The 22,325-nt window shown below is 30.2% G+C and overlaps 1 protein-coding gene across 1 annotated transcript; it reads right to left on the bottom strand.

Moving 5' to 3' along the window:
• Positions 1-1,096: 1,096 nt before the first annotated feature.
• On the bottom strand, positions 1,097-17,742 carry LOC111636298 (glycine receptor subunit alpha-3-like). Its single transcript, XM_023381516.1, has 8 exons — positions 17,696-17,742; positions 16,394-16,458; positions 15,046-15,113; positions 11,318-11,544; positions 11,083-11,165; positions 9,834-9,992; positions 4,139-4,464; positions 1,097-1,732 (listed from the first exon to the last, which is right to left on the bottom strand). The coding sequence occupies exons 1-8, from the start codon at positions 17,740-17,742 to the stop codon at positions 1,511-1,513; spliced, it is 1,197 nt and encodes a 398-aa protein (XP_023237284.1). The 3' UTR covers positions 1,097-1,510.
• Positions 17,743-22,325: the final 4,583 nt, after the last annotated feature.

Genomic DNA, 22,325 nt, shown 5'->3' with positions numbered 1-22,325 from the left:
TTGAGAGCATTGTGATGAAAAATTGCTGCCCAGCATTGTGACGATGTCAAAATAAATAATTACTTGTTGATTTTTCATATATAAATACAAAAAAGTAGGCTTTTCATAAAAAATATTTATTTATAAAATTTAATTACAAAATTATTTTGACTCTTTCACTGTTACAAAATAAGATAAATGTTGTTGACAAACTTATATCAGGTTCAGGTTCTGAGATCACATAACTTTGAAAATGATTATTCATTTCACTTCTTTAATAATACTCAATTTTTGTCGTATTATTCAGTAATTAAAAATATTTAATAATTCGAATATTAAATAGTTGTGAATTACAGAATCATTATTTAAGGCAAAACTCAACAAACTCATGCAAACCAAAGTATTGAGACCTTTCAGGTGAATTGAATTGAAATATAAATTATAATATTTCATCTTTATGATGATAACCTTCCATTTCTAATTACTTTTATTAATAAATTCAATTTTTTCTGAAAATATTTTTAAAAAGTTTATTGATTTCCTAGCCACTTATTATTAAAAAATAGCTTTTATCACTGCAATAAGGAAGTTTTATTTATGTATATCTAGTATATACATATATATAAATAGATTGTACATGTAATGGGTCGAGTAATGTTAACATTAAGTGAATACATAAGAATGAAAAATTTGCTTGTAATAGAAATTAATGTTGAGAAATTGAACGAAGCAGATTCTTTATAAGAATACGTTAGTAGCTACCAAAATCCATTGAAAATTATAAGAATTTGACGTTGGGCAAATTTTCAATTTAATAATAATTAGATTATAAATGTTGGCATCAGTAAATAAATACACGTATATTTTGTACTTTTAGATTTCTTATCTGAATAATTTCTTTTAATTTCTATATTTTTTAGTCTCAGTCAACACTAAATTATAAGTGAAGATAAGTATTTGTAGTTTGTTGTTTTTTTGCTGATAAATATTGTATAAATGACTTGCAATACAAGTTTGGCATGATGACATTTGAAGACATACGGAAGATATTTCCATAATAAAAATTAGTACTAAAACTCAGGTTATGATACTTTTAGCATTGCAAGTAACGAGAAGATAATTTCATTTGTGAGGACACACAGGATATGTTGCAAATTTGGCAGCTTAGAAAGGCACCATCACACTGCATGTGAAAAATGTCACATGGGACCAGTAAACACATTGGTCAACAGCCGGCTCGTGTTTTACATGTTCAAATTGGGGATTACACTGACCACTATTCCCTGCATCGCTATGTAAAGATATTACAAGACATATAAAACGTGTCTTGTAATGTCTTGTCAAATGAAATGTCTGTTGCTTGCAGCGTCAAAAGGGCAAGTGATGAGTTTTGGTACTATTACAAAAATATCTTCCTCCTGATTTGAAATGCCACATACCAAATTTTTATATTTGAACTGCTAGATATCGTTCTAGACAGCTTTGAAAATCGTAGTAATCAACCATTCACCATTCTTGTGGTTCTTTCATGTTATAAATCTCTATTCGATAGATAATATACACAATAAAAGCTTGCAAAATTAACAAACACAAAGGGAAACAAGTATCTTGACACTTTATCGTAAACATTCAAGTCCTTCGCTTCAATTAGAGTAGAAGTTTTATCTTTCAAGTACGATATCCACACTTTGACTAATCGAGATTCTTTCTCTTTAGAATCTGGACGGAATGCACGAACACGAGTTTCTTTGGCCTAACAGAAGAAACAAAATATATACAGATTATTTTTACAACAAAATATTTGTATAATTTAGCTTAAAAAATGATTTATACCATTTTTAAAATCAATACCCAACATCATGAATAAGTAGTAAAGCAAATAACTTTACTGTTTATACTGAAACTTTATCACTTTTCAATCAGGTAAAATGGTTAATGAATACCTTTTTTGTACTACCATTTTACTGCAAATAAAGCGAATTTTTTAAGTAAAAATGTGTACAAAATTATTTTTAAAAGTTTCTGTTGATCTATTGAATGCCGAAGGGTATCAATAAGATCAAAATCATCCAACATTGGCGCAAGTTTTGCTCGTTAATTTAATAAAATTTAAATTATACTGTAGAAAATAATTATTTATCAAACTGTGACGTTTTTATTTACAAAATTGCCTTAAAAGAAAAATATATTAGCGATTAATTGCTATTTCCACACATCGATACTGTCAATCTAGTGTGACATGTTATCATAATCAGCATTTTTAATTAACTCCTTTCAGACTTTTGTTTCGATCCGAATGCCACTCAGAAATCCACAAAAAATTTATTTTTTATATGAAAACTAGCTGCAAGAACCCGCTTCGCTGGGTTTTTATTTGTGGGCAAAAAGTAACGATAGTGAAGATTAAGATAATTACATTATAGCCAATCTTACCCGTTTTCACAAAATGCAAGAATTAGGTCCCCCGTTTCCAGANAAAAATATATTAAAACTGTTTTGAAATATTGCTGATATTTCTGAAGATAATCTTTTTCCGTAAAATGGTCGGAACACACGACATAATTTCTATTTAAATATTCTGGCCCTTTTGTTTTCAAAATCTTGTCTAAATCGGACCTTTTGCTCTTAATAACCCACTGAGTGCATCTGAAAATAAATATAAACACATACGTTGAATGATAGCAATATTTTAAAGGAGGAATGTTGATATAAATGAAAGCAATCTAATTGCTTATTAATTTACATACACTTGTTTGTTTTTAGGGAATTTGTACAACGACTTGTGATCACTTTGTATCTTATAATTAAAGCATCCATACATAGCGCAAATAACTCCTCTTCCGGCCACTCTAATTATTGTGTGATATAAAAATGTTCAAAACTTTATATTAATTAATTTAATACCCAAAAACGTCTCCTTATACACGCAGTACAAATGGAGTGAAGTTTATTTATCTCCTCCAACCACTAGATTGGAGGGCAGAAGCTTGTCGCCAGTTTTCAGAAGTTTCCACTATTGTCGTAGTAAACTATTTGCCGTGACAAAGACTGACCAGTTTTTCAGTTTTATATAGTAGATTATCTGTATTATCATGCAAGTTCGAATGCTATTTGCTTCTTAGCAAAATTAACCCACGAATAGCCTGATGTTATTAGTGATCAGGAATGTGTAAAAACTCTCTGAAAGCCATAAAAAGGACGTTTGTCATAAGTTTGCTTGTCAGCATTTAACTGATAAGACCTTAAAATAGAAACTGTGTAGAATAACTCAAAGTTAAAAATTAGAGACACAAATTTCTAAAAAAATCTAACTTAAATCACAAAAACGGTGTCCAAATTGACAAATTTTATCGTATTATTAATGATATATCAAACGTTCCCAAAATTTATTATTAACTACTTTGTTTCGCTTCAAATGCAACTAAGAAATCCACAAAAAATTTATTTCTTATATGAAATAATTATTTCCGCTTAAACGCAAATCTGACATCCAAAAAAATTGCCGGCAAATAATTCCCGCAAAATAAAAACCCCCGAAAAGTGTTTTTACAAAAAAGTATATAAAAAATAAAAATAATTTAAAATAAATGCTTTTATTTGAAAAATATAGCTGTAAGGATTGTTATTCTTTCGTTTAACAAGGCGTGAAATTTCACACGTGCAGTCTACATTGTTTACAAACTGGTTGACCTTGAGAACAGCTGGAGTCCGCTTTCCCGGGTAGTTTTCAAGTACGCTTCAGGGAAATATTGGTTTAAAGCACGAGGGGAGCTAACTTACCGCATCTGTTATATCCGTATTATGCTGCCGTTAAAAGAGAGATAATGTCTTCAAAAATACTTTACTAATCATAAAATTTGCAACAATATTAGTTGATAAAATGTATTTTGAAAGAAATAGTGTACATGTTTTGTCTGTATGTAATTAATTATTGAGTGATAGATGCACTCCTTATATGAATAATAGTGGAATAACACTGTAGCTCATACAAGGAGTACATCTACCACCCATTAATTAATTATTTTTAAGTCAAATATTTCAGAGATTTTGCTAAATATATAAAAGTTTATATTTATGGGCAGTAATTTCTACTCTGTATAAAATAAAATAACAGAAATATATTTTTAAAATGTTAAAAAGCAGTTAACTGTGAACATACCGTTCGCTTTTTTAAGACGAAATTATATGCTAAAGCATATTCCAGTAAAGATAAAAATATCAGAACGATGCAGAATATAAACCAGACATCCAGAGCCTTTAAATAATCCACAGGAGGCACGAAGCTTCTGGACTGCACCAAATGAGTGACTAAAGTCAGGATTGAAGTCACACCCAAAGTGATGCGTGCGGGTGCTGCGTGAACATCGATCCAAAATGACAGCCACGACAGCATGACCACTAACGTACTAGGGATGTAGACATTCATCAGGTTTCCAGTAAGACGTCGTGTAAACTTAAATTCGGCAATTAACGTAGTAAAATTACCTGAAATTATTTAACAAAACATCTTATATAATAAATAAATAGTTATAAATATAAATTTTAAATTAAAATTTTCACTTCCAGAAAGGATTTTACAATTATTTACAGAAGTTCGGAGAATTGAATGAGCACTTGTTTTTCAACAGCAGGAAAAGTAAATAAATTATTTGACGCTTAAATTTATTTGGAATATTTAAAATATGAACGTTGTTATGTTCATGATTAATTTTATTATGACGTTTGATATAAGCTGTTGTCTCTTTTTTTCTTTCAAGTAGCTGAAAATAGGTTAATTACCATGAACAGAACAATAATACATTAATGTATTCTCTTGTCTGTCATCATGGAATTCGAATACGAAGAGGACATAGATTCTAAGAAAGTCTTTTTTCCAGTACAATTGAGGATTTGGCCATGATCATGAGGAGGCGTGTTGATATATCGTTTTCGAAAATATTCCTAGGATTCTTTGTTTGAGAAGGTCTAATCTCATAGACAAACACCTGCACCACGCCTCAGGGAAAAATCCATCCCAACTAAATATGGGGAATCTCGGACACAAGATAAATTTTAGTATTTATCATGAGACCGGTTAAAGGAAAGTTAGAAATTTTTATTTTAGTTGATACTGCAATCTGTTGGCCACTAAAAATATTTACCGTGTTTTTCCCAGAAAAAAATAATAAACTCTGCAGTGTCCAATGTTTTATTGTGGCTCAGTGTAACCTTGGAAAGCTAGAAAGTGACCAAAATTTGCCAGACAAAAGAAATAAAAAAAAGAAATATAATTTTTTTCATACATTAATTAGAAATTAAAATACAATAGATTCGTCAATTTATATTTGAAAAAAAATGCAACAACGAGTTGCGTAACATTCCCGACTGTTATGAGATGTTATTTGAAACGTATATTATTAATCTCGATAAATAAACTTATGTTGTGTGTTATAACAAAATCACGTCATCTATTGCTTGATTTTGTTATAAAAAGTGTTTATATTATTATTAATCAGTATAAAATGGCAAAAAGCTTAATTTTCAACGTAGTGGCGAGTTTATATCTATATAAACTGTAAATACTAATAACGAGTAAACTCTTTATTGTCTGAACCCAACAAAGATATGACACATGACCCCTTTATATCCCCATCCCCTCGACCTTTAACCACCAAAATTTACTAGCACCAAGGTCTGTGATTTATAAGTTACCATACCAAATTTTAATTTTTAATTTTTAATTTATCCTGAGATAATAAAGGAAATACACGCTTGCCAATACTCCCACACAGGAAATTTTTCCTTTTTTTGACTTTTGGATTCAGGAGGTCTGAAAATGTGGAGATCTGAAAAATTTCTGATGTCAAATTTGACACGATTCCAATACTTTTCCTTGTTATGTATACATAACCGCCGGGAAAATAAAAGGAAAATGAACATCTCAAATATTAAATCACTACAGGTTTAGTTAGCCATGGTAAGGAGCAGATCCTGACCTTGGGCATCTAAAATTGTAAGGTGTTTTATGAGGAAAACAGAACCTAATCTAACACGATTTATTGTGTAATACTTAGACTTTAATTACAATTTATAAATTATGGAAATATTGCATGAAATTAGCATTTTGCGCATAAGTAGCACATAATGATGATATTATTTTAATGCTTCGTAAATTATAAATAATAATGCCATACTGAAATTTGATAGAATAGTAATTAATCTTTATACGAGCAGATGTAATTAAGGGTTAGATAAACGGAATAAATATGTATTCATTAAATTAAATTACAGTAGAGCGTCGTTTATCCGAATCAATTGGGGACTGGGGTTGTTCGGATAACTTATTTTTCGGATAACCGATTATATACGAAAAAATATATTAATCTATCCCGTGTTGAAATTTTTCTCCGTTGCGTGTCGCTTCGCGTTGAATTTTTGTCGATCTTAAGCCTAACGTAAACTTTTTAAAATAATAATCGTGGCTGTTGTATCGTTAATTTAATTTAAAAATGATTTCTTTATGTTTTACAAACGAAATAAATACATTGAAAAATACAAAAACAAATAAAAATTATATTTTAGGCTGAAAGTCTTTCGGATAACCGACGCTCTACTGTATCTCTTATGTAATTAATTTTATATCTTTAAATTATTAAATAATGAAAAAGTAAATGTTGATGACCATAGAAAAACAATAATTACTAATTAATTAATATGAGTTTCTGTTATTAAAACTATTTTTAAGTAATTATATAAATAATATCTATAATATATTTTAATGGTGATTTAATCTATTGCGAGGAGTAAATCTATATATGTACCGCTCACTTGCCAAATCGATTAACTTCATAAAACAAAAAATAGATTAAAGTGACAAAAGTAATACATTCTTTTTTAAAATTCCTTGTAAAATATAAATTCAAATAAACATTGTAGAATTTATTATTGTAGATGTAGCTTTTATTTAACTACATACAAAATGTATAAGATAGCATTGATACGCTATAATCGTTATTATTATTATTACAGTTTTGTGTGATTGAGGGACTTAATCGATTTGGCAATTGAAAAACTTAATAACATCAAATTCAGTCTTGGCATTAGCGTACATTTTTTTAATTAAAGATTTTTCGCCAAAATGAATAATAACTATTTTGTTACTGTTACAATGGTTGTTATTATTTTGTTTAAACTGATTATTCATCAACATAAACGATGTCTTTCTTCTTCGTCAGCTGTATTTGAGTTTTGAGGTCCCATCATGTCGATTTGATCTTAAATGTTTATAAAAATCACGTTTAATAGGAGGAATGAAAAAAATTATTTTTAGTTTCATCCATCTTGATGTAACGGGTATAACTTTTCTTTTTTCTAAAAACAATTGTCACCAAAATTAAAACAATTGTTTAATATTCCACAAGTATACTTACTTCTGCGGCAGTTACACTGTAACTAATTTTTTACTTACTTTTTGTGATGAAATAATATTAAATAATTCACCGTTATCTATAAAGCATTGGTCAGCGCATATTGCAGCATTGCAATCGCAGTGTGCGCTGACGGATTAACGTTACAGTATGGAGTTAATTAGATTGGCTTCTGAAATAAATAAAATATTTTTCGATAGCCAATAAAATTTTATCATTAAGTGGTATCAATCCTTTTTTATATTCATAAGTTTCCCTAATGATAAGTTAAGAGTATATCAAATGCTTTCACACTAAAATTAAAAAAAAAAAATCGAAATGTGGAGTTAATCGATTTGGCTTGTGAATGGCTCATATATGTAGGAATGTATAGGTCTGCAATTTATTGTCACCACTAAAATTGGGCAGCAAGTTTTAAATTAAATTCCAGCCCAATTTTAGTGGTAATTATACGCTACGAGAAGTGATCGCTTGCAGCGACACAGCGGTAAAATTCGGAAGTAAGGGCTTCTGTCTCGGAAACTATGCACAATACAAAAAATGACAATTATAAAGTCGTAGATCATGACTAGTTTACTACGAAAGAACACGCTGCGTACGTGAGTAGATAGCTTGAAATGCTGATTTCTCGATATTCGACTCCTGTTAATATTACGTCACTAAGTGTGCGTCACACAACAATCCGAAAAACCACATGTGGCCAACCCGTGATCAGGCATGTTCGGTGATTTTAGCTACTTTAGTAAGGCAAAATATTGTTCAAGAAGATTACTAAATTGAATTTTTGTATTAAATGGTTCATATGCTGTGCGTCGTAATTTGAAGGGGCCTGTAAAATTTTCAATATTTTACAAGCCCGTTCAAAATTTAAATTATAGTGGACAAATTACGGGACAACTGCTCATTACTTAACATGGGGTGACAATTTACTTTCTCTGTCTGATACTTTGATGGCTTTTAAATTGTTACTTATTTTAATACATATTTGTATAAAAATAAAGTAGATTTTAAAACCATTTTTTCAGTCGGCAATTTGAATTTGGTATTATTATCTGCACAGATAAACATAAACATAAATACAAAGCAAATAATAAAGAATTTTTATGAAATATTTATTAATCACAAGGAATTATTGATACAGTAATAATATAATGGTTACTATCTGCTTCGTATTTTATTCATATCTGTTTCTTTTGAAAAGAATAATGGCGCCGAAAATGAAATTGATTTTTATTTGCCGTGCATAGATTTGTATCTGTCTGTCTTTCAAATCTCATATTGTCAGTTAACAGAGCTGTAATATTCAACTCTGATGTTATTAAGGGTATGCATTTCAAACTACTATATTGATCTTTAGGATGTTCATGCTCACGTGAATTTAGTGTATTAAATGACAAAAAAGTCAGTAAGCTGCATTCTACATGCAGACTAATATTGAAGTTATCGAGTACATAATGGAGAAAAGTATTTATTACGTGATTTTGTTTTAAAATTTTTAAAAACCTTTATATATAAATGTCTATCAAATGCTCTACTGATACAGATGATTGTAAAACTCTAAATTGATAAGTTCATAATTAGACATGTAGAATAGGTTTATTTACGCTCATGGAAAGTAAAAACTTTATATTATTAATTTCATCAAAATTAAATAAATTATGTTTTTAAATCTCAAAAGAATTTTTCTTTAATTTCTATCATCCTGTATATAAAGTTACCTGATTCAGAATGGGTAAAACCTCGTTAAATTTGCTTGCACGTTTTTCAAATCATGGAAAGAGTTTTATGTGAAACAATAGTTCTAAAACTTACCGCTAGAGATGCACATAAATTAGATTTACAAAAAGTTCCTAATATATTATAATTTGCTTACTCAGATAGACACGTTTAACTAGTAAAAATTTTAATAAAGATTGTAATTGTTAACTGCAACACTTACGTCAGATTTCATCAGATCAATTACATGATGCAGTTAAGAATTCTATCTTGCTGTATTAGCTTCTCGTTTCTACCACATCGAACATATCCTCTGATTGACACTAACAGCCACCTCTTTACCAGCATTGTATTGCATTTCAGCAGTACAAATTGTATCTTCACACTGATTGTCAACAATTACAATTTTCATTAAAATTATCAGTAATTAAACGTGTCTGTCTGAGTAAGCTAATTATGGTTGACTAGGAACATTTTTCTAAGTCTAACTGGACACTACATAGCATTCCTAGCAATAGGTTTTAGAACTATTCCTTCTCATAAAGCTCCTCCCCATTGTCTGAAACATGTGCAAATTAAATTACGAGGTTTTGCCCATTGCATAAGGTGCCAAATAGGGTAACTATAATTTGAATCACACTGTACTTTATGTATCGAATGTAAAATTCAAAAAATCAGTTATTAAACTTAACTACAATATAAGAAAAAATAAATAAATGTGGTACAACTTACCGCTGACCCATACAGCTGTATATTTCTTTGTTTGAACATCATTCATCTGAAATTTTAGTAAATTTATATTCCTGATATGAACGCTTTTACCAAGGTACTGATAAGGACTTCCTTCTTCTCCCAACCATTTTAATACAGTTTCTTTATCTGTATATACCTCTTAAAAATCATAAAATAGTTTTAAAAATAGGCTAAATTCCAAATTTTATTCTTACTACAATCTTTATAGCCTTACATTAAATATATTTACTTATGACGTAATAAAATTTAGCACAAAGAACTTAATTAATGTAAAATATGTAAGTAAATTGAATAATAATCATATTATATTTAACATCTAGGTATGAGCCAGTTTCCCTACAGTGCCCTTTTGGGAGGCACCACCTTGAAAATCATCCAATCAGTTCAATTCTATGTAGGCTTATTGACACGCAGCGAAACTTTCAATTTTTTAACGTTTTTCACAAAATATATTGACATTTATATGTATTTTAAATTAAAGGTTGTTACACGATAATTGTATTAGTAAATGGTTCTGTTCGCAGCTCTTAAGACTTCTTTATGGATATACTCACATCGCGTGTCGGTCAAGGTATTGTTTTAATAAGAGTTGTTTTAACTAATGGTTTCGTATCACATCACGAACATTTAATACGGCAAATCAAATTCTTTTGCTTTCTATTTACCTTGCCAAAATAGCTATAAATGCACGATATAAATAGAAAATTTTGAGTAAATATCGATTGGTAAAATTAAAAAAATATATTGTTTTCTCAATAAGTTAAAATATTGTCGGTGTCACGAGATAGTGCCTGGTATACTAAGGTGTCTGACTTTGTGTTAAAGTATAAAAAGATGTAAAATATGTAAAGAGGACTTTAATGTAAATGTCTGTTTTGAAAATAAAACGACAGGTTAATTAATGCAGAGGTGTCATCTTATAAATACTCATGCTATTGTTTTGAATTTATTTTAGTGTAATTTAACACTTGCAGTTACTATGCCCTTCTCCATGTAACAGGGTATCCTCTGTTGCAGTTACCTCACAACCAGATGGTGACCCGCCATAAAAAGGTCTTTCATATTAGTATTAGTGGCTCTCCGGAGCACCCTGTAGATTCTTACGAGGAGAAATTTTGACTTATTAGATTTAGCCCTATTTACGACATTAAATAACATGGAAAAGTATAAAATATATTTCTAAATAAATAGGTTTTTCTTACGAAAAATAAACGAGTGGTTAACTTACTGATAGAAATTAAAAATTGACAAATCTGGACATCCATAGGATAATCGTGTAATTCCATTGGGCAGTCTACTAACAAATTTGTCCTGTAAATCAAGTTGTGTTTAATTTAAAAATTATATAAATACATACAACATATTAAAGATGAATTAAACAGTAAAATAAATATCTTAAGAATGTTATAAATTAATTAAATTAACATAATCTGTAAACAATTAATTACTACGATTTAATATACCTGAGAACTCCGTATAATGATTCGTCCTTTAAAACTTTTACAACAGAAAAACCCGTCGTTTCATCAAATTTCTCGATTTTTTTGCTATTAGGAAATCCAAATTTTGGCATCCAGATTTTCTCTCTTTCACCAGAAGGAAAAACAACGGGATATTCCGAAACTATATGCTTTAAATTCAATCTCGGATCTTTCCAAACTGATATAATCAATAGAAGTAAACGGAAATCCTAAAATTAAATAAAAATGAGTGTTTGTTTTATAATAAATGAGCTGATAAAAATCTAAATATCAATAAATTTTTTCCTTTTTTTAATTCACATCATCATCAGCTTACATCCGTGTCACGTGTCACGAACTCGTTCGGTGAATTGTCCCACTGAACCACTTCGTGATATTCTCGACACGTTTCCGTTGCTATTGACGTAACTCGATACTATTCTGGTCGATTGTTTATAATGCTTCCTCAATGCAAACCGTCTTAAACAAGTTTATTAATTTTGCCCATTGCTTCTATTTCATTTCGTTTTATAACACATTCATTAACATTCTACTCTCCCCTCTTTATCTATTACTCTTCTTTGGATATTGTTTTAGATATCGGCAATTTCATAGACAATACATGCATTATGTAAAACATATACAAATTCCCAAATAGTAACTATATAAAAATTGCTCTTATGTATTGACTTAAAAACGAATTTAGCGATTTAAAGTTAATAAATAAACAAAACAATAGAATTTCATTAGTATTTTTTAAATTTGCACACAAATACACAATACACACGATACAAAACACACACCTACAGTAAACGCAGCTTTGTAAATAATATTCTATATATATAAAATAGAATCTCTGTCTGGTTTCTAAACGATCTGCAACAAATATTTCACATTTACTGTCTAAGACCCGTCTGCTAGTTATAAACACGGAAAAACCTATCTAAAACGGAACCTGCCTAAACGGAAAAATATTCGTGCCATTCCGGTTTATACAGGTTTTACTGTATAAACGAACAGATAAATTTATTAAACGGAATACACATTAGTGATTAAGGGGTGGAATTATTTATTTCTACCCAATTCTGAGTGCTTATTATTCATAAATTCGTAACACTACTGCGAGCGACGGGTTGGAGATTGTACCTCCAAGTTAAGGGGAGAATCTAAAACATTTTTACTAAATAAATTTAGTAAAATTGTCTTTAGGAAATTCAGTATTAATAAAATCGATTTCGTTTTACAACACTACAAGTGTCGTGTAAAATACATCTCGTTTAGTACACTTCATCGATTATACAATAGATGTAATTATGTCATTGTATATTGTAGATTTATAATATAATTTCCCTTTATTATATAATAAACAGAAATTATATTATAAATATGACAGAGGAAAAGTATGGCGATCGGTCAAAAAATGATCTCCCTCCCCCGAAGATTTTTACATTTTTGAACTCTGGGATTTTGGAACATCTATAAATACAAACAAAAATATCGGGACTTTTTCTTGTATGTTGGCATATTAAACTGGGAAACTCCATGTGCGTGTGTGGCACGTTTATAATCATTTCCCTAATTTAAAGCTTAATAATTATGTTCACACAATTTAAAACTTAATAAGTCTTGTCTTTCGTCGAAAATTTCTGAAATTTTGCAGGGAGTTTCGTATGTTAGGGGTATCTATTTTGTTAAATTTTGGTGGTTAAAAGTCGACGGGGTGGGGATATAGAGGAGTCAAGTGTCATATCTCGAGTAGGGTCGGACCGGGAAAGTTACGCAACTTGTTACTGAAATGTTTTTGTTTATTTAAAATAAATGTACTTTAATTATTTAGATACTAATCTTATTAGACTATAGTAGGCCCTCGATTTAATGAATCTTCTTTTCACGGAATTATCGGTAATAGCGTCTACTCCCCTCATTTAGTGGTAAAATTGACGGCCTGTTATATTAAAAGTGAATAAGACATTATTTTTATTAATTCTTTCTATCTCAATATAGTATAAAATATTGTTATCATCAAATGATCAATAGAATTGGTGATAGTGATTAATAATATACCATCTAATGAAAGTAGAAAACGTTATTAAGGTGTTTGTTTATGAATAGTTAGTTAAACTTTGTGATAGATTCGTGATAGATTAACTTGGTGGTGCATGACACATTCTATAACCGCTAAAATAACAAACCAAGTACGAAAAAAATAAATGTTTAGTGAACAAGTAATTACGACCTTCAAAGGGTCTTCGTGTTACACAAATATCAAACTTAAAATAAAAATTTGTGTAGCCTGAAAATGATTCTATGAGGATCGACAGTACTTGTTTACTAAACCTTTGCTACTGTTAAAGTATTTTAAATTTTATTACGACATCCTTACAGAAACCATTTTGTTTGCGCCACACCAGTAGCACAATAGATAAAACCAATGAACATTGCTAGTTGGTTGCGGGTTCGTGTCTGCCAAACATGCTGGCCGCGTGAATCGTGCATGTCCAAGATGTTGGCCGTGTGAAGTTTGCTTAGTTTGCTTCGCGTGCCTACACCTAAATAGGGACCATTTCTTATAAAAGTCCTCCTGAGAGGCACTCCCTCTTGGCAGTTCGCTCGAGTGTTGCGTTGCTTATTCCATCACTTCAGTTTGCATATTGTTTGTAACTATTAGGTTATTGAAAAGTTTAATTACTTGGTATGAATGTAACCAAATTTTTAAATACTCATTAATTGCTATGGTCAAAAAGAGAAATCGAAATTAAGTATTAAATCCACGAGAGCAATGCTAATTATAAAGTAAAATTGAGACTTGCAATGCCACCAAATCAGTATAGTTGATAATAGTCTAACAAATGTACCAACAATTGTTAATAATGCCTAGCAATATTTCACGAAGGAATGTTAATAAGAATGGATATTATATTTATCATCTGAGGCTACCCCTGTCTCATTTTTCTATCGAGAAATGGTTCTCAGCCTAAGTTTATACCTTGTTCCGAAATTACCCCACTCGCCTTACACATGTTCCTCAACGTAAAAGTGCCAGAAAACCCCCATTTACTCATCAACCAACGATTCTAAATGAAAGCTTGGATACAATCTAAACCAGTGTTTTTCAACCTTCTTGAATACGCGACCTCTTTACAAGTTAAAAAATTCTGGCGACCCCCCCAGGGCCATATTAAAACTATATCAGTGATTTTAGAAACTACGTATTTAATTTTCTTTCTTTAAATGTCGATCGAAAAACCAATTGTACTGTAAAATAAACAGGCACAGCCTTCTCACTAAAATTCTAGATTTTTTTATTGTAGTGTAAGACTTACAAACACTTGTCTTTTTCTTTAACCCGCGACCCCCCGTGTAAGGCTTTGCGACCCCTCTGGTTGTCGCGACCCACAGGTTGAAAAATACTGAACTAAACTAATATGTAACCTATTACCCATTTTTTAATATAAGGGTAAGAGAGATAGATAGTGTTTTTTACATTGCGTAAGAGAGAATGACAAAACTCCTAACGAACAAACAAATTTGGACACGTGTTTCTGGATTTTAATTTATACTTTCGTCCTCTTTCCCTATTTATGTAAGCAAAAGAAAAATTACGATTTAAATATTCATACAAGAGAAATAATAACAGGAATTATAATGGTTAATATAAAAAAAATAATGCGGTAGAAGCTATTTACATAATATAAAACGATATTAATCATGTAAATTATTGGTTCACTCACCATGCTTGCTTCATTTATGCTATCGATTCCAAGTATTTGACAGGAAACATAAACAGGTACTGGAAGATCTGAAAAAACGGAATTTTTTGCATTTTTACATTATTATAAATTTGACTACTAAAAAACATAACATGTGACTCTTTATCTCACTTTTGCGATAAAGAAAGAATCTGAGATAAAAGAAATTTTGTTAATTCGGTTTCAAGATCCTTGTATTGAGAAGCTTAGAAGTAAATACTTGACATAATTAATCACGTGAGTTAATTATTATTATTTCTTGAACACTGTAAATAATTTTAGTATTTATTATCTGTATAATTAATTACCTGTAAAGTGTAATATATAATTAGCCTTTATAGTAAGCCTTTGTTAAACCTTAATTTGGTTTAACAAAGGCCCCCCCTTTAACAAGGGCCGTCTTAATAATAATTAATATTGTTATAAATTTTTAAATATTTTAGAAATGAATAATTTAACTGAATACAGTATTTTAAATTTATGTCCTTGAATATCCAACAATATTTCAATCGCTCGATATTAAATCCCGTAATTACAATTACATGTTGAATGTAATTTTGTTTACTTTGAAATGTCCTTATTTTTTACATCTACTGTATATTCAATATTAAATTTGTACTTAAGTTTAAAAAGTAATTTTAAAGTAAAATAAAATGTTTAAAATTCAAAATTATATCTATATTTCTTAATATAATGCACTAGGCATACATAAGATAAAATCCCAAAGCTTTGGGTTTTTTTACAGTCCTATCCGGGGATGATTAATTCCCACTACCGTCTGTCCGCAAGACTGTCCTTAATCTCAAGAACAGAGTTAGGTAGATGATCGGCATGACTATTCTTAACAGTAAAAGTATGATGTACTGTACAAGGGAGAAGACTACAAAATTTCAGAGCATTATGAGGAAAAATTGCAGCCCGGCATTGTGGCATATATATTTAATTATAATTAATACATCGAATACAGTTTTATTTTATATTTTATAGTTTCGAATGCCATAACATTTTATAGTATAAGTATTTTATAGTATAGGTATGCCTAAATACGTGTAAAGTAGAATTGGGGAGCCAAAAGGCCCTACAAATTCGGGTCTCCCTCTATTCTTGTTTCTCCTTATGTTACTAAATAATAATCTGTACAATTAAAGAACATTTTCGTGATAATATCAGTAACTGAAGGATTTACTGTTCCTTCTAATCGGAATATTAGAATTCTATTTAAAATATATAAAGGGTGTTTCTATAGATAACCTTCATATTTATATATACAGTAATCTATCTATAACTATGTAAATTTCAAATATGGATAATTTTAGTAACCTTAACTTACCGTTAATAATTGGTGGGAGATCACGATTATAGTCCTTCGGTACAATTTCCATATCATCACTGTCACTACGGGAAAGAAACACAAATTGTCATTGTTACTTTTACTAATATAATATTTATTATAAATATAAAAGAAGGCTGGTTTTATATAATGCATAATCTCTTTGGTTACTCACGCAATCTCCAGTAGATGGCATAAAAAATTTAATGCTTTTCCTATGGGAAGATCCTTTATCCAAAATTTCTCAAAACGGAAGTAGTTAGAATCAAACAGTTTTTTGCGTTCGATTTCGAATTAATTCCTCTATTAACTCACGGTTCAGAATTTTTAAAATACAATTCGTAAATTTTCTATAAATTTTTAAAATCTTAGAAAATCTGTAAAAAATTAACGTATTGTGTTTTCGAAATTCCGAACTGAATGTTAAAAGAATAATTAATTAGAATTCTAATGCAAAAAAACTATTTGATTCTATTACCATTTTCGAGAATTTTTGGAAAAGGTTCCCCATAGAGAAAGCATTAATTAAATTTCTCACGCGATCTACTGGAGATCGCGTGTATAATCACTTAATTATAAATAAAAATTGAAACTTATTTTAATTTAGAAAATATTCAATGAATTTTAATAGCATGGAACGATAGTTTTTAAATTAATAAATTGTATAATTTCAGATGGTTATAAGAGTGTAAACGGATAAATCTTATAAAAGTTAAATACGTAAATATTCTCCTTAATAGGTTATATGAATAATTAAAATGTTTTTGTCAATATTTTAGTAACTTCTGGGTGTCAACATGTTATTTTGCAAAGAAGATTGCGTTTTAAGAAGCGTATTTTTTAATACGGTCAACTTGTTTGCCATATTATCCTACGTTCTTAAAAATATAATTGCCAGAAAACAAGAAAATATAAGTCAAATAGTAATATGTAAACATACTAAAAGAGTATAGAAATGGCATATTAATACGTAAACAATGTGCCATTTCTATAGCTAAAAAGTAGCATGGATTCTGAAATGTTGAAGGACCCCTCTTGCAAAATGCATTGTCGCAAACACACGAAACAAAAATTGTTATTTATTGAAAATTTATCGATTTTTAAAGCTTGCTTCATTGTAAATAACTCAATGTTTGCAATTTTAGAGAGCAAAATAAGTACTTGAATTAATTACTTATCGGCAATCTACAGTGCCAAGACCCTCACACCACCGTGCATTCCCGTGCATTATCTATCAATAATTTAAATATTCGATTATGTACATTGTTATAAGTTAAAATTGAAAGATAATATATAACTTACCTTGCAAAAGTAATTAATAGGAGCATTAAAGCGGCATAGAAAACCATTAACATTGTCGGCGGTTAAGGTATAAATAACACTATAACGGTAAAGTGTAACGAGTAGTTTGATGTAAAGTCGAAAGTATTGATTGTTGCGAGTAAACAGCGACATGCGATGTAGTGTCGAGTGAAAGGAATGGTCGATACAGAAAGTTGCTGGTTTAAAAGTCAAATTAAAACCGCTGACTTCCGGTTAAGACCAGAATATGGTTTAATCGTGGTTTCGGCCCTTAAGTTTTCCATATCTGGTCTCGATTTTTAACTATCTAACCACGTTATCGAAATTAAGGAAGGACAGACAGACGACAGTGCGATTCTATAGGTCTGCTATTTGAGTGAAGACCAACTAATAAAATTTTGTTTTAACCATCTTTACATTTGGGCCTTGGTGCAAACGCGGCAATAAAGGCCTTCCTGTGAACTTCTGGCCTCTTCGAATACCGCTATTATACATTTTATACTTTAATGTATGATTGTATACTTTGTTCCCCGGCCTTTCCCCCCTTCTTAGCAAAATGACCCCTATGCAGTTGCATAGTGTGCATCTATGGTAGCTGCTGCACTTGTTCAATACAAGTTCAATAGAATTTCTGTAATTTATACAAATTGATTCGACATTTTTATTAAAACTGCATATGTACAGTATATTTTACAAAAGAATATTTCTATAGTTTATCGATTATTTATTTATTTATTTTATTTTATTTTTTGTAAAAAGTTAGTAATCTGTTTGAATAGTTGTGAAGGATCTTATCCAACTAATCAATAACATTAGTAACTATTTTAGATAATTAGAATTGACTTTAGGAATTTTATTTCTAATTACGAGAGGATGAAATCTAATACAGTGAAACCTCATAACAATGGCCACGTGAAGAAAACATTAAAAAATGGCTGCTGTTTAGAGGTAGCCGTCATTGGAGGTTCGACTACAACTAGCGTTTTCCTGTTTGCAGATTGACTTTTAAGATGAAAAAGCGCAATTGCAAAATCAATACGTAAAATTCATTTGCTCGTTAAAGCTTGTGTACTTTTTTTTTTCTAATTTATTTTAACAAAGGAGTCCAGCAGGGCGCCTGCTCCTAATCCCAAGTTTGTGTGTTTTCTGTCCATATATCGTCTCCTCAAACTATTCATTTATATAAATTCACAATACTTTATATTTAAACTATTTCTACTGCTGATTTAGATTTTCCAATTGCGTGCTGAGACCATGTTTTCATTTTTAAACAATTGTTTACTGTTCGATATTTAGTTCCATCAGTGATAGGAGCAAAATCATTGTTTGTTTTAAAAAAAAAAATTATAATATTTTCTTCCTTTTGTTTATTAATTAATAATTAATAAACAAAAGAAACGATATAAATTTATAGAAATAATTGTATATAAGTAAATATTTATGCCATTATCAAATGTTATTATCAATGCTAGCAATCAATAGAAACAAGAGTTAAAGACATTAACGAAATCAATTAATACAGTAGAGCATCGATTATCCGACTCAATTGGCTACTCAGGTTGGTCGGATAACGGAAAAAATCGGATAACCGAAAAGAAGGAAAAAAATACATTATTAGTATAGTATATTAGTATATCCCATGTAATTAGTATATCAGTATGTCGCTATTAACCAACTTCGCATTGAATTTTCATCGATGTTTAGCCTAACAAATTTTTTAAAAAATAATAATCGTCGCTATTGTGTCGTTAAAAATTATTTTTAAATTATTTTATTGCTCACGAAACAAACAACCACTGATAATTAGAAAATTAAGTCTCGTTTAATTAAATATTGGCTTCCTTTCAATGGTCGAGCCGTTGTTGTCAGCTAAAACACGCAATAATTTAACAAAAATAATATTAAAGAAGCCAAGACAGCCAAATATTATAGTGCCACATCACTAGGTGACATTTGAAATTTGCTGACTAGAACGGTCGGTTAACCGATGTGACGGTTAATCGGGGGTCAGATACTCGACATTTTTAATGGACAGACGAACCAACGCATATGACGAATAGTTTCATTAAAAATTAGAATCGCAAAGGTATAATTATATAATAAATCAATCTAAACTATACATAAAAATGTTCTCACTCCATAATTAGTAGGCATAAAAATGATTATTTTAAGTGAAAAATATGCATAAAGAGTTGTAATGATAGTAATGTAAAAAATTAATTAATTTTGAAAATAAACTTCTGTTTGTAATTTTATCCAAAAATAATAAGGTTAATTAATAAGGAGCCTCAAAGACAGTTGTTATAAAATATTCATTCCGTTGTATTTGCAACATATTAAAAATCTTGAATGATTTTTTAATATAACAAGAGCGTAAATATTGTAAGCAGCTCTATCCCTCTGTTTTTTCTTGGCACTGTTTATAAATGGATAAATAGAGGCATAATATCTTATAATTCCGAAAACGAAGTGTAAAAGCATTCAGATCTTTACACGTGGGTAATACATCTGTATAAGCAAGCCAATGAATAGTCCGTTTTAAACGAGGCACGTGACACGTGTGTTTGTGTCTATGTTACCGTTAAAGCTCGAAAGTCGTTAATGTGTACATTATCTAGCTAATCTGCACATTATCTAGGTAATTTGAGAAATAGAACAATTTTAGCAACTCTAACGGATCGCCCTAGATAATGTGCAGATTAGCTAGATAANAGGTCTGTCTTATCAGGTAAATTACTGTACACTGTGTATTCATTAATTTTCATTTTCATGTAGTAAAGGCTTTATGCCTTCATAAAGTACAGTACATACTTTTCCTTTGTTTAACGGTATTTGGGCAGTTTATTCTCTGTTGTATTCTCAAGCAAAGAATACATACAAGTACAGTACAGTATTTTGAGGAAACACTCGTACTTATTCTTTTTTAACCCCCATTCCCGATAACCTGGCATTTTCATAAACTCGGCCACCCTTCGGTCCACATTAGGCAGAGTTTTCGGGACTCTACTGCATTGAATTATTCACACATTACCATATTCGTCTTGTAAAGGCAAATAAGACTGTAATAGTGTTGTCGCCCTACACACACATTTTTAGAGTGGAAAAATTGTTGAAAATCACGTTTTGAAGCATACATCAATTATCCAACAGCTGTTTTGCAGCAAAATTCATTCTCCAATTCAACCAATCAGAGAACCCTTGGCACGTAACAAAGCATCATGGGATTGACTGCTCGTTCTGTTGATGTGTCTGCTGTAATAATGCTCACAATTTTCTAGCTACTTTGTTTTTAATGTTTTGGTATTTAGTGTTTAACAATTGAAATATAGTGTACAATGGATGAACTAGTGTAATTAATAAAGATTGTGTGCAGTTTGAATCTTAACATTATCATCCCTCCAATAAAATAAACACCAAAAATCATTTTTCTTGGTTCTTGTTGTTTTTGATTATGTTAACAATTTTGGTTCATAACTAACATTCTCCATATAAGTTTGTAGAGGAGGGAAAACTAGGATGCAAGTGGGACTTTGAGGCTGTGTGCAAGTGGTTTCTATGCCAACAAAGAAGATATATCATTAAAAAAAATTGTTATAATGTGTGTCAACAATAAATAGTTTTTTGCATTTTTCTGAGTCTTAAAAAGGGGGAGAGTGACATTTGCATCTATTCTCTTCATTTGTAAGACAAACACAAGTATCTTTGTCCACAATCCAGAGATAGGTGGAATCCTGTTGCCTCCATGCAATGGCCTATGGCTCTGAGAATCAGGAATTGAATACAGGCAAACAACTTCATGGTTGGTCTAGAAGAAAAATGTTATAGTGCCAAGAGGAAAAAGAGTAAAAGAAAAAATGCTACTAGTAGAAGTAAATTAGAATGCATGGTGATCACTCTAGGTCTTGCTATTGGCATCCCAACTTTGAACTGGCAGTGCCTTTTCTATAGTACTATACATAGTATTCCATGCTTGAAACTGGAATTCATTGCTAAAGATATTTGGAAATGGACTACTGTATGGAGAACAACTGATGAGTGCATTTTCCCCATACTGCTGACACAATCCAGGGTGCCATCTCACATGTAGACAATGTGGGAGGGACATTGATATCAATGTATTTTGTTTCAGAATTTCCTGAATGTAAAGTCACAACATCCACTTTCCAGCAAGATAATTATTGGCTACACATAGGGTTTCTCAGGAATTGTTCTACAAAAAAAAATTGATGGTATCACTCTTACATGTTTAGCCCCACACTCTAGGTTAATAATGATGAAATATATGAAGAGCTAACTCCTACTTGATGTGTAGCTTTGTCAATGAGTGAATTACTGTATTTAATTGTAACAGTAAAAAGACCTTTTACAAATTTCTATGCTTAGTTTATAAATATAACAATTGTGTTTTTACATCTGTCTAGGTTTTGAGAATTTTTCTCCCAAAACTCTCTCTCTTGAATCCAAATGAAGTTAAAATTTTATTTATCTGAAACCGTAAGTATAAAGTTATTAAACAATTTTAAGAAAATATTCTAACTAATCTAATATAGAGTTATTCTTTTAGAAAAACTTTTCTGTAGGTGAAATAAGGATGTTTATAAAGGATAACGATTAATTGCAAACATCCTTC

Source organism: Centruroides sculpturatus, unplaced genomic scaffold, assembly GCF_000671375.1.
Source record: "Centruroides sculpturatus isolate CEXI.00-Female unplaced genomic scaffold, Cexi_2.0 scaffold936, whole genome shotgun sequence".
In the NCBI taxonomy this organism is placed as follows: domain Eukaryota; kingdom Metazoa; phylum Arthropoda; class Arachnida; order Scorpiones; family Buthidae; genus Centruroides; species Centruroides sculpturatus.
Note: the sequence above shows the minus strand (reverse complement) of the source record. Positions and strands in the feature narration are given on the sequence as shown.

What these genes read in the sequence shown, in the direction of transcription:
- LOC111636298 (XM_023381516.1), bottom strand. Translation starts at nt 17,742, where the DNA reads ATGGTTTTCTATGCCGCTTTAATGCTCCTATTAATTACTTTTGCAAG. An exon ending in TCATTATACGGAGTTCTCAG is followed by an intron (nt 11,166 to 11,317) that starts GTATATTAAATC and finishes CTTGATTTACAG; the next exon opens with GACAAATTTGTTAGTAGACT. An exon ending in TCAATTTTTAATTTCTATCA is followed by an intron (nt 9,993 to 11,082) that starts GTAAGTTAACCA and finishes ATGATTTTTAAG; the next exon opens with AGGTATATACAGATAAAGAA.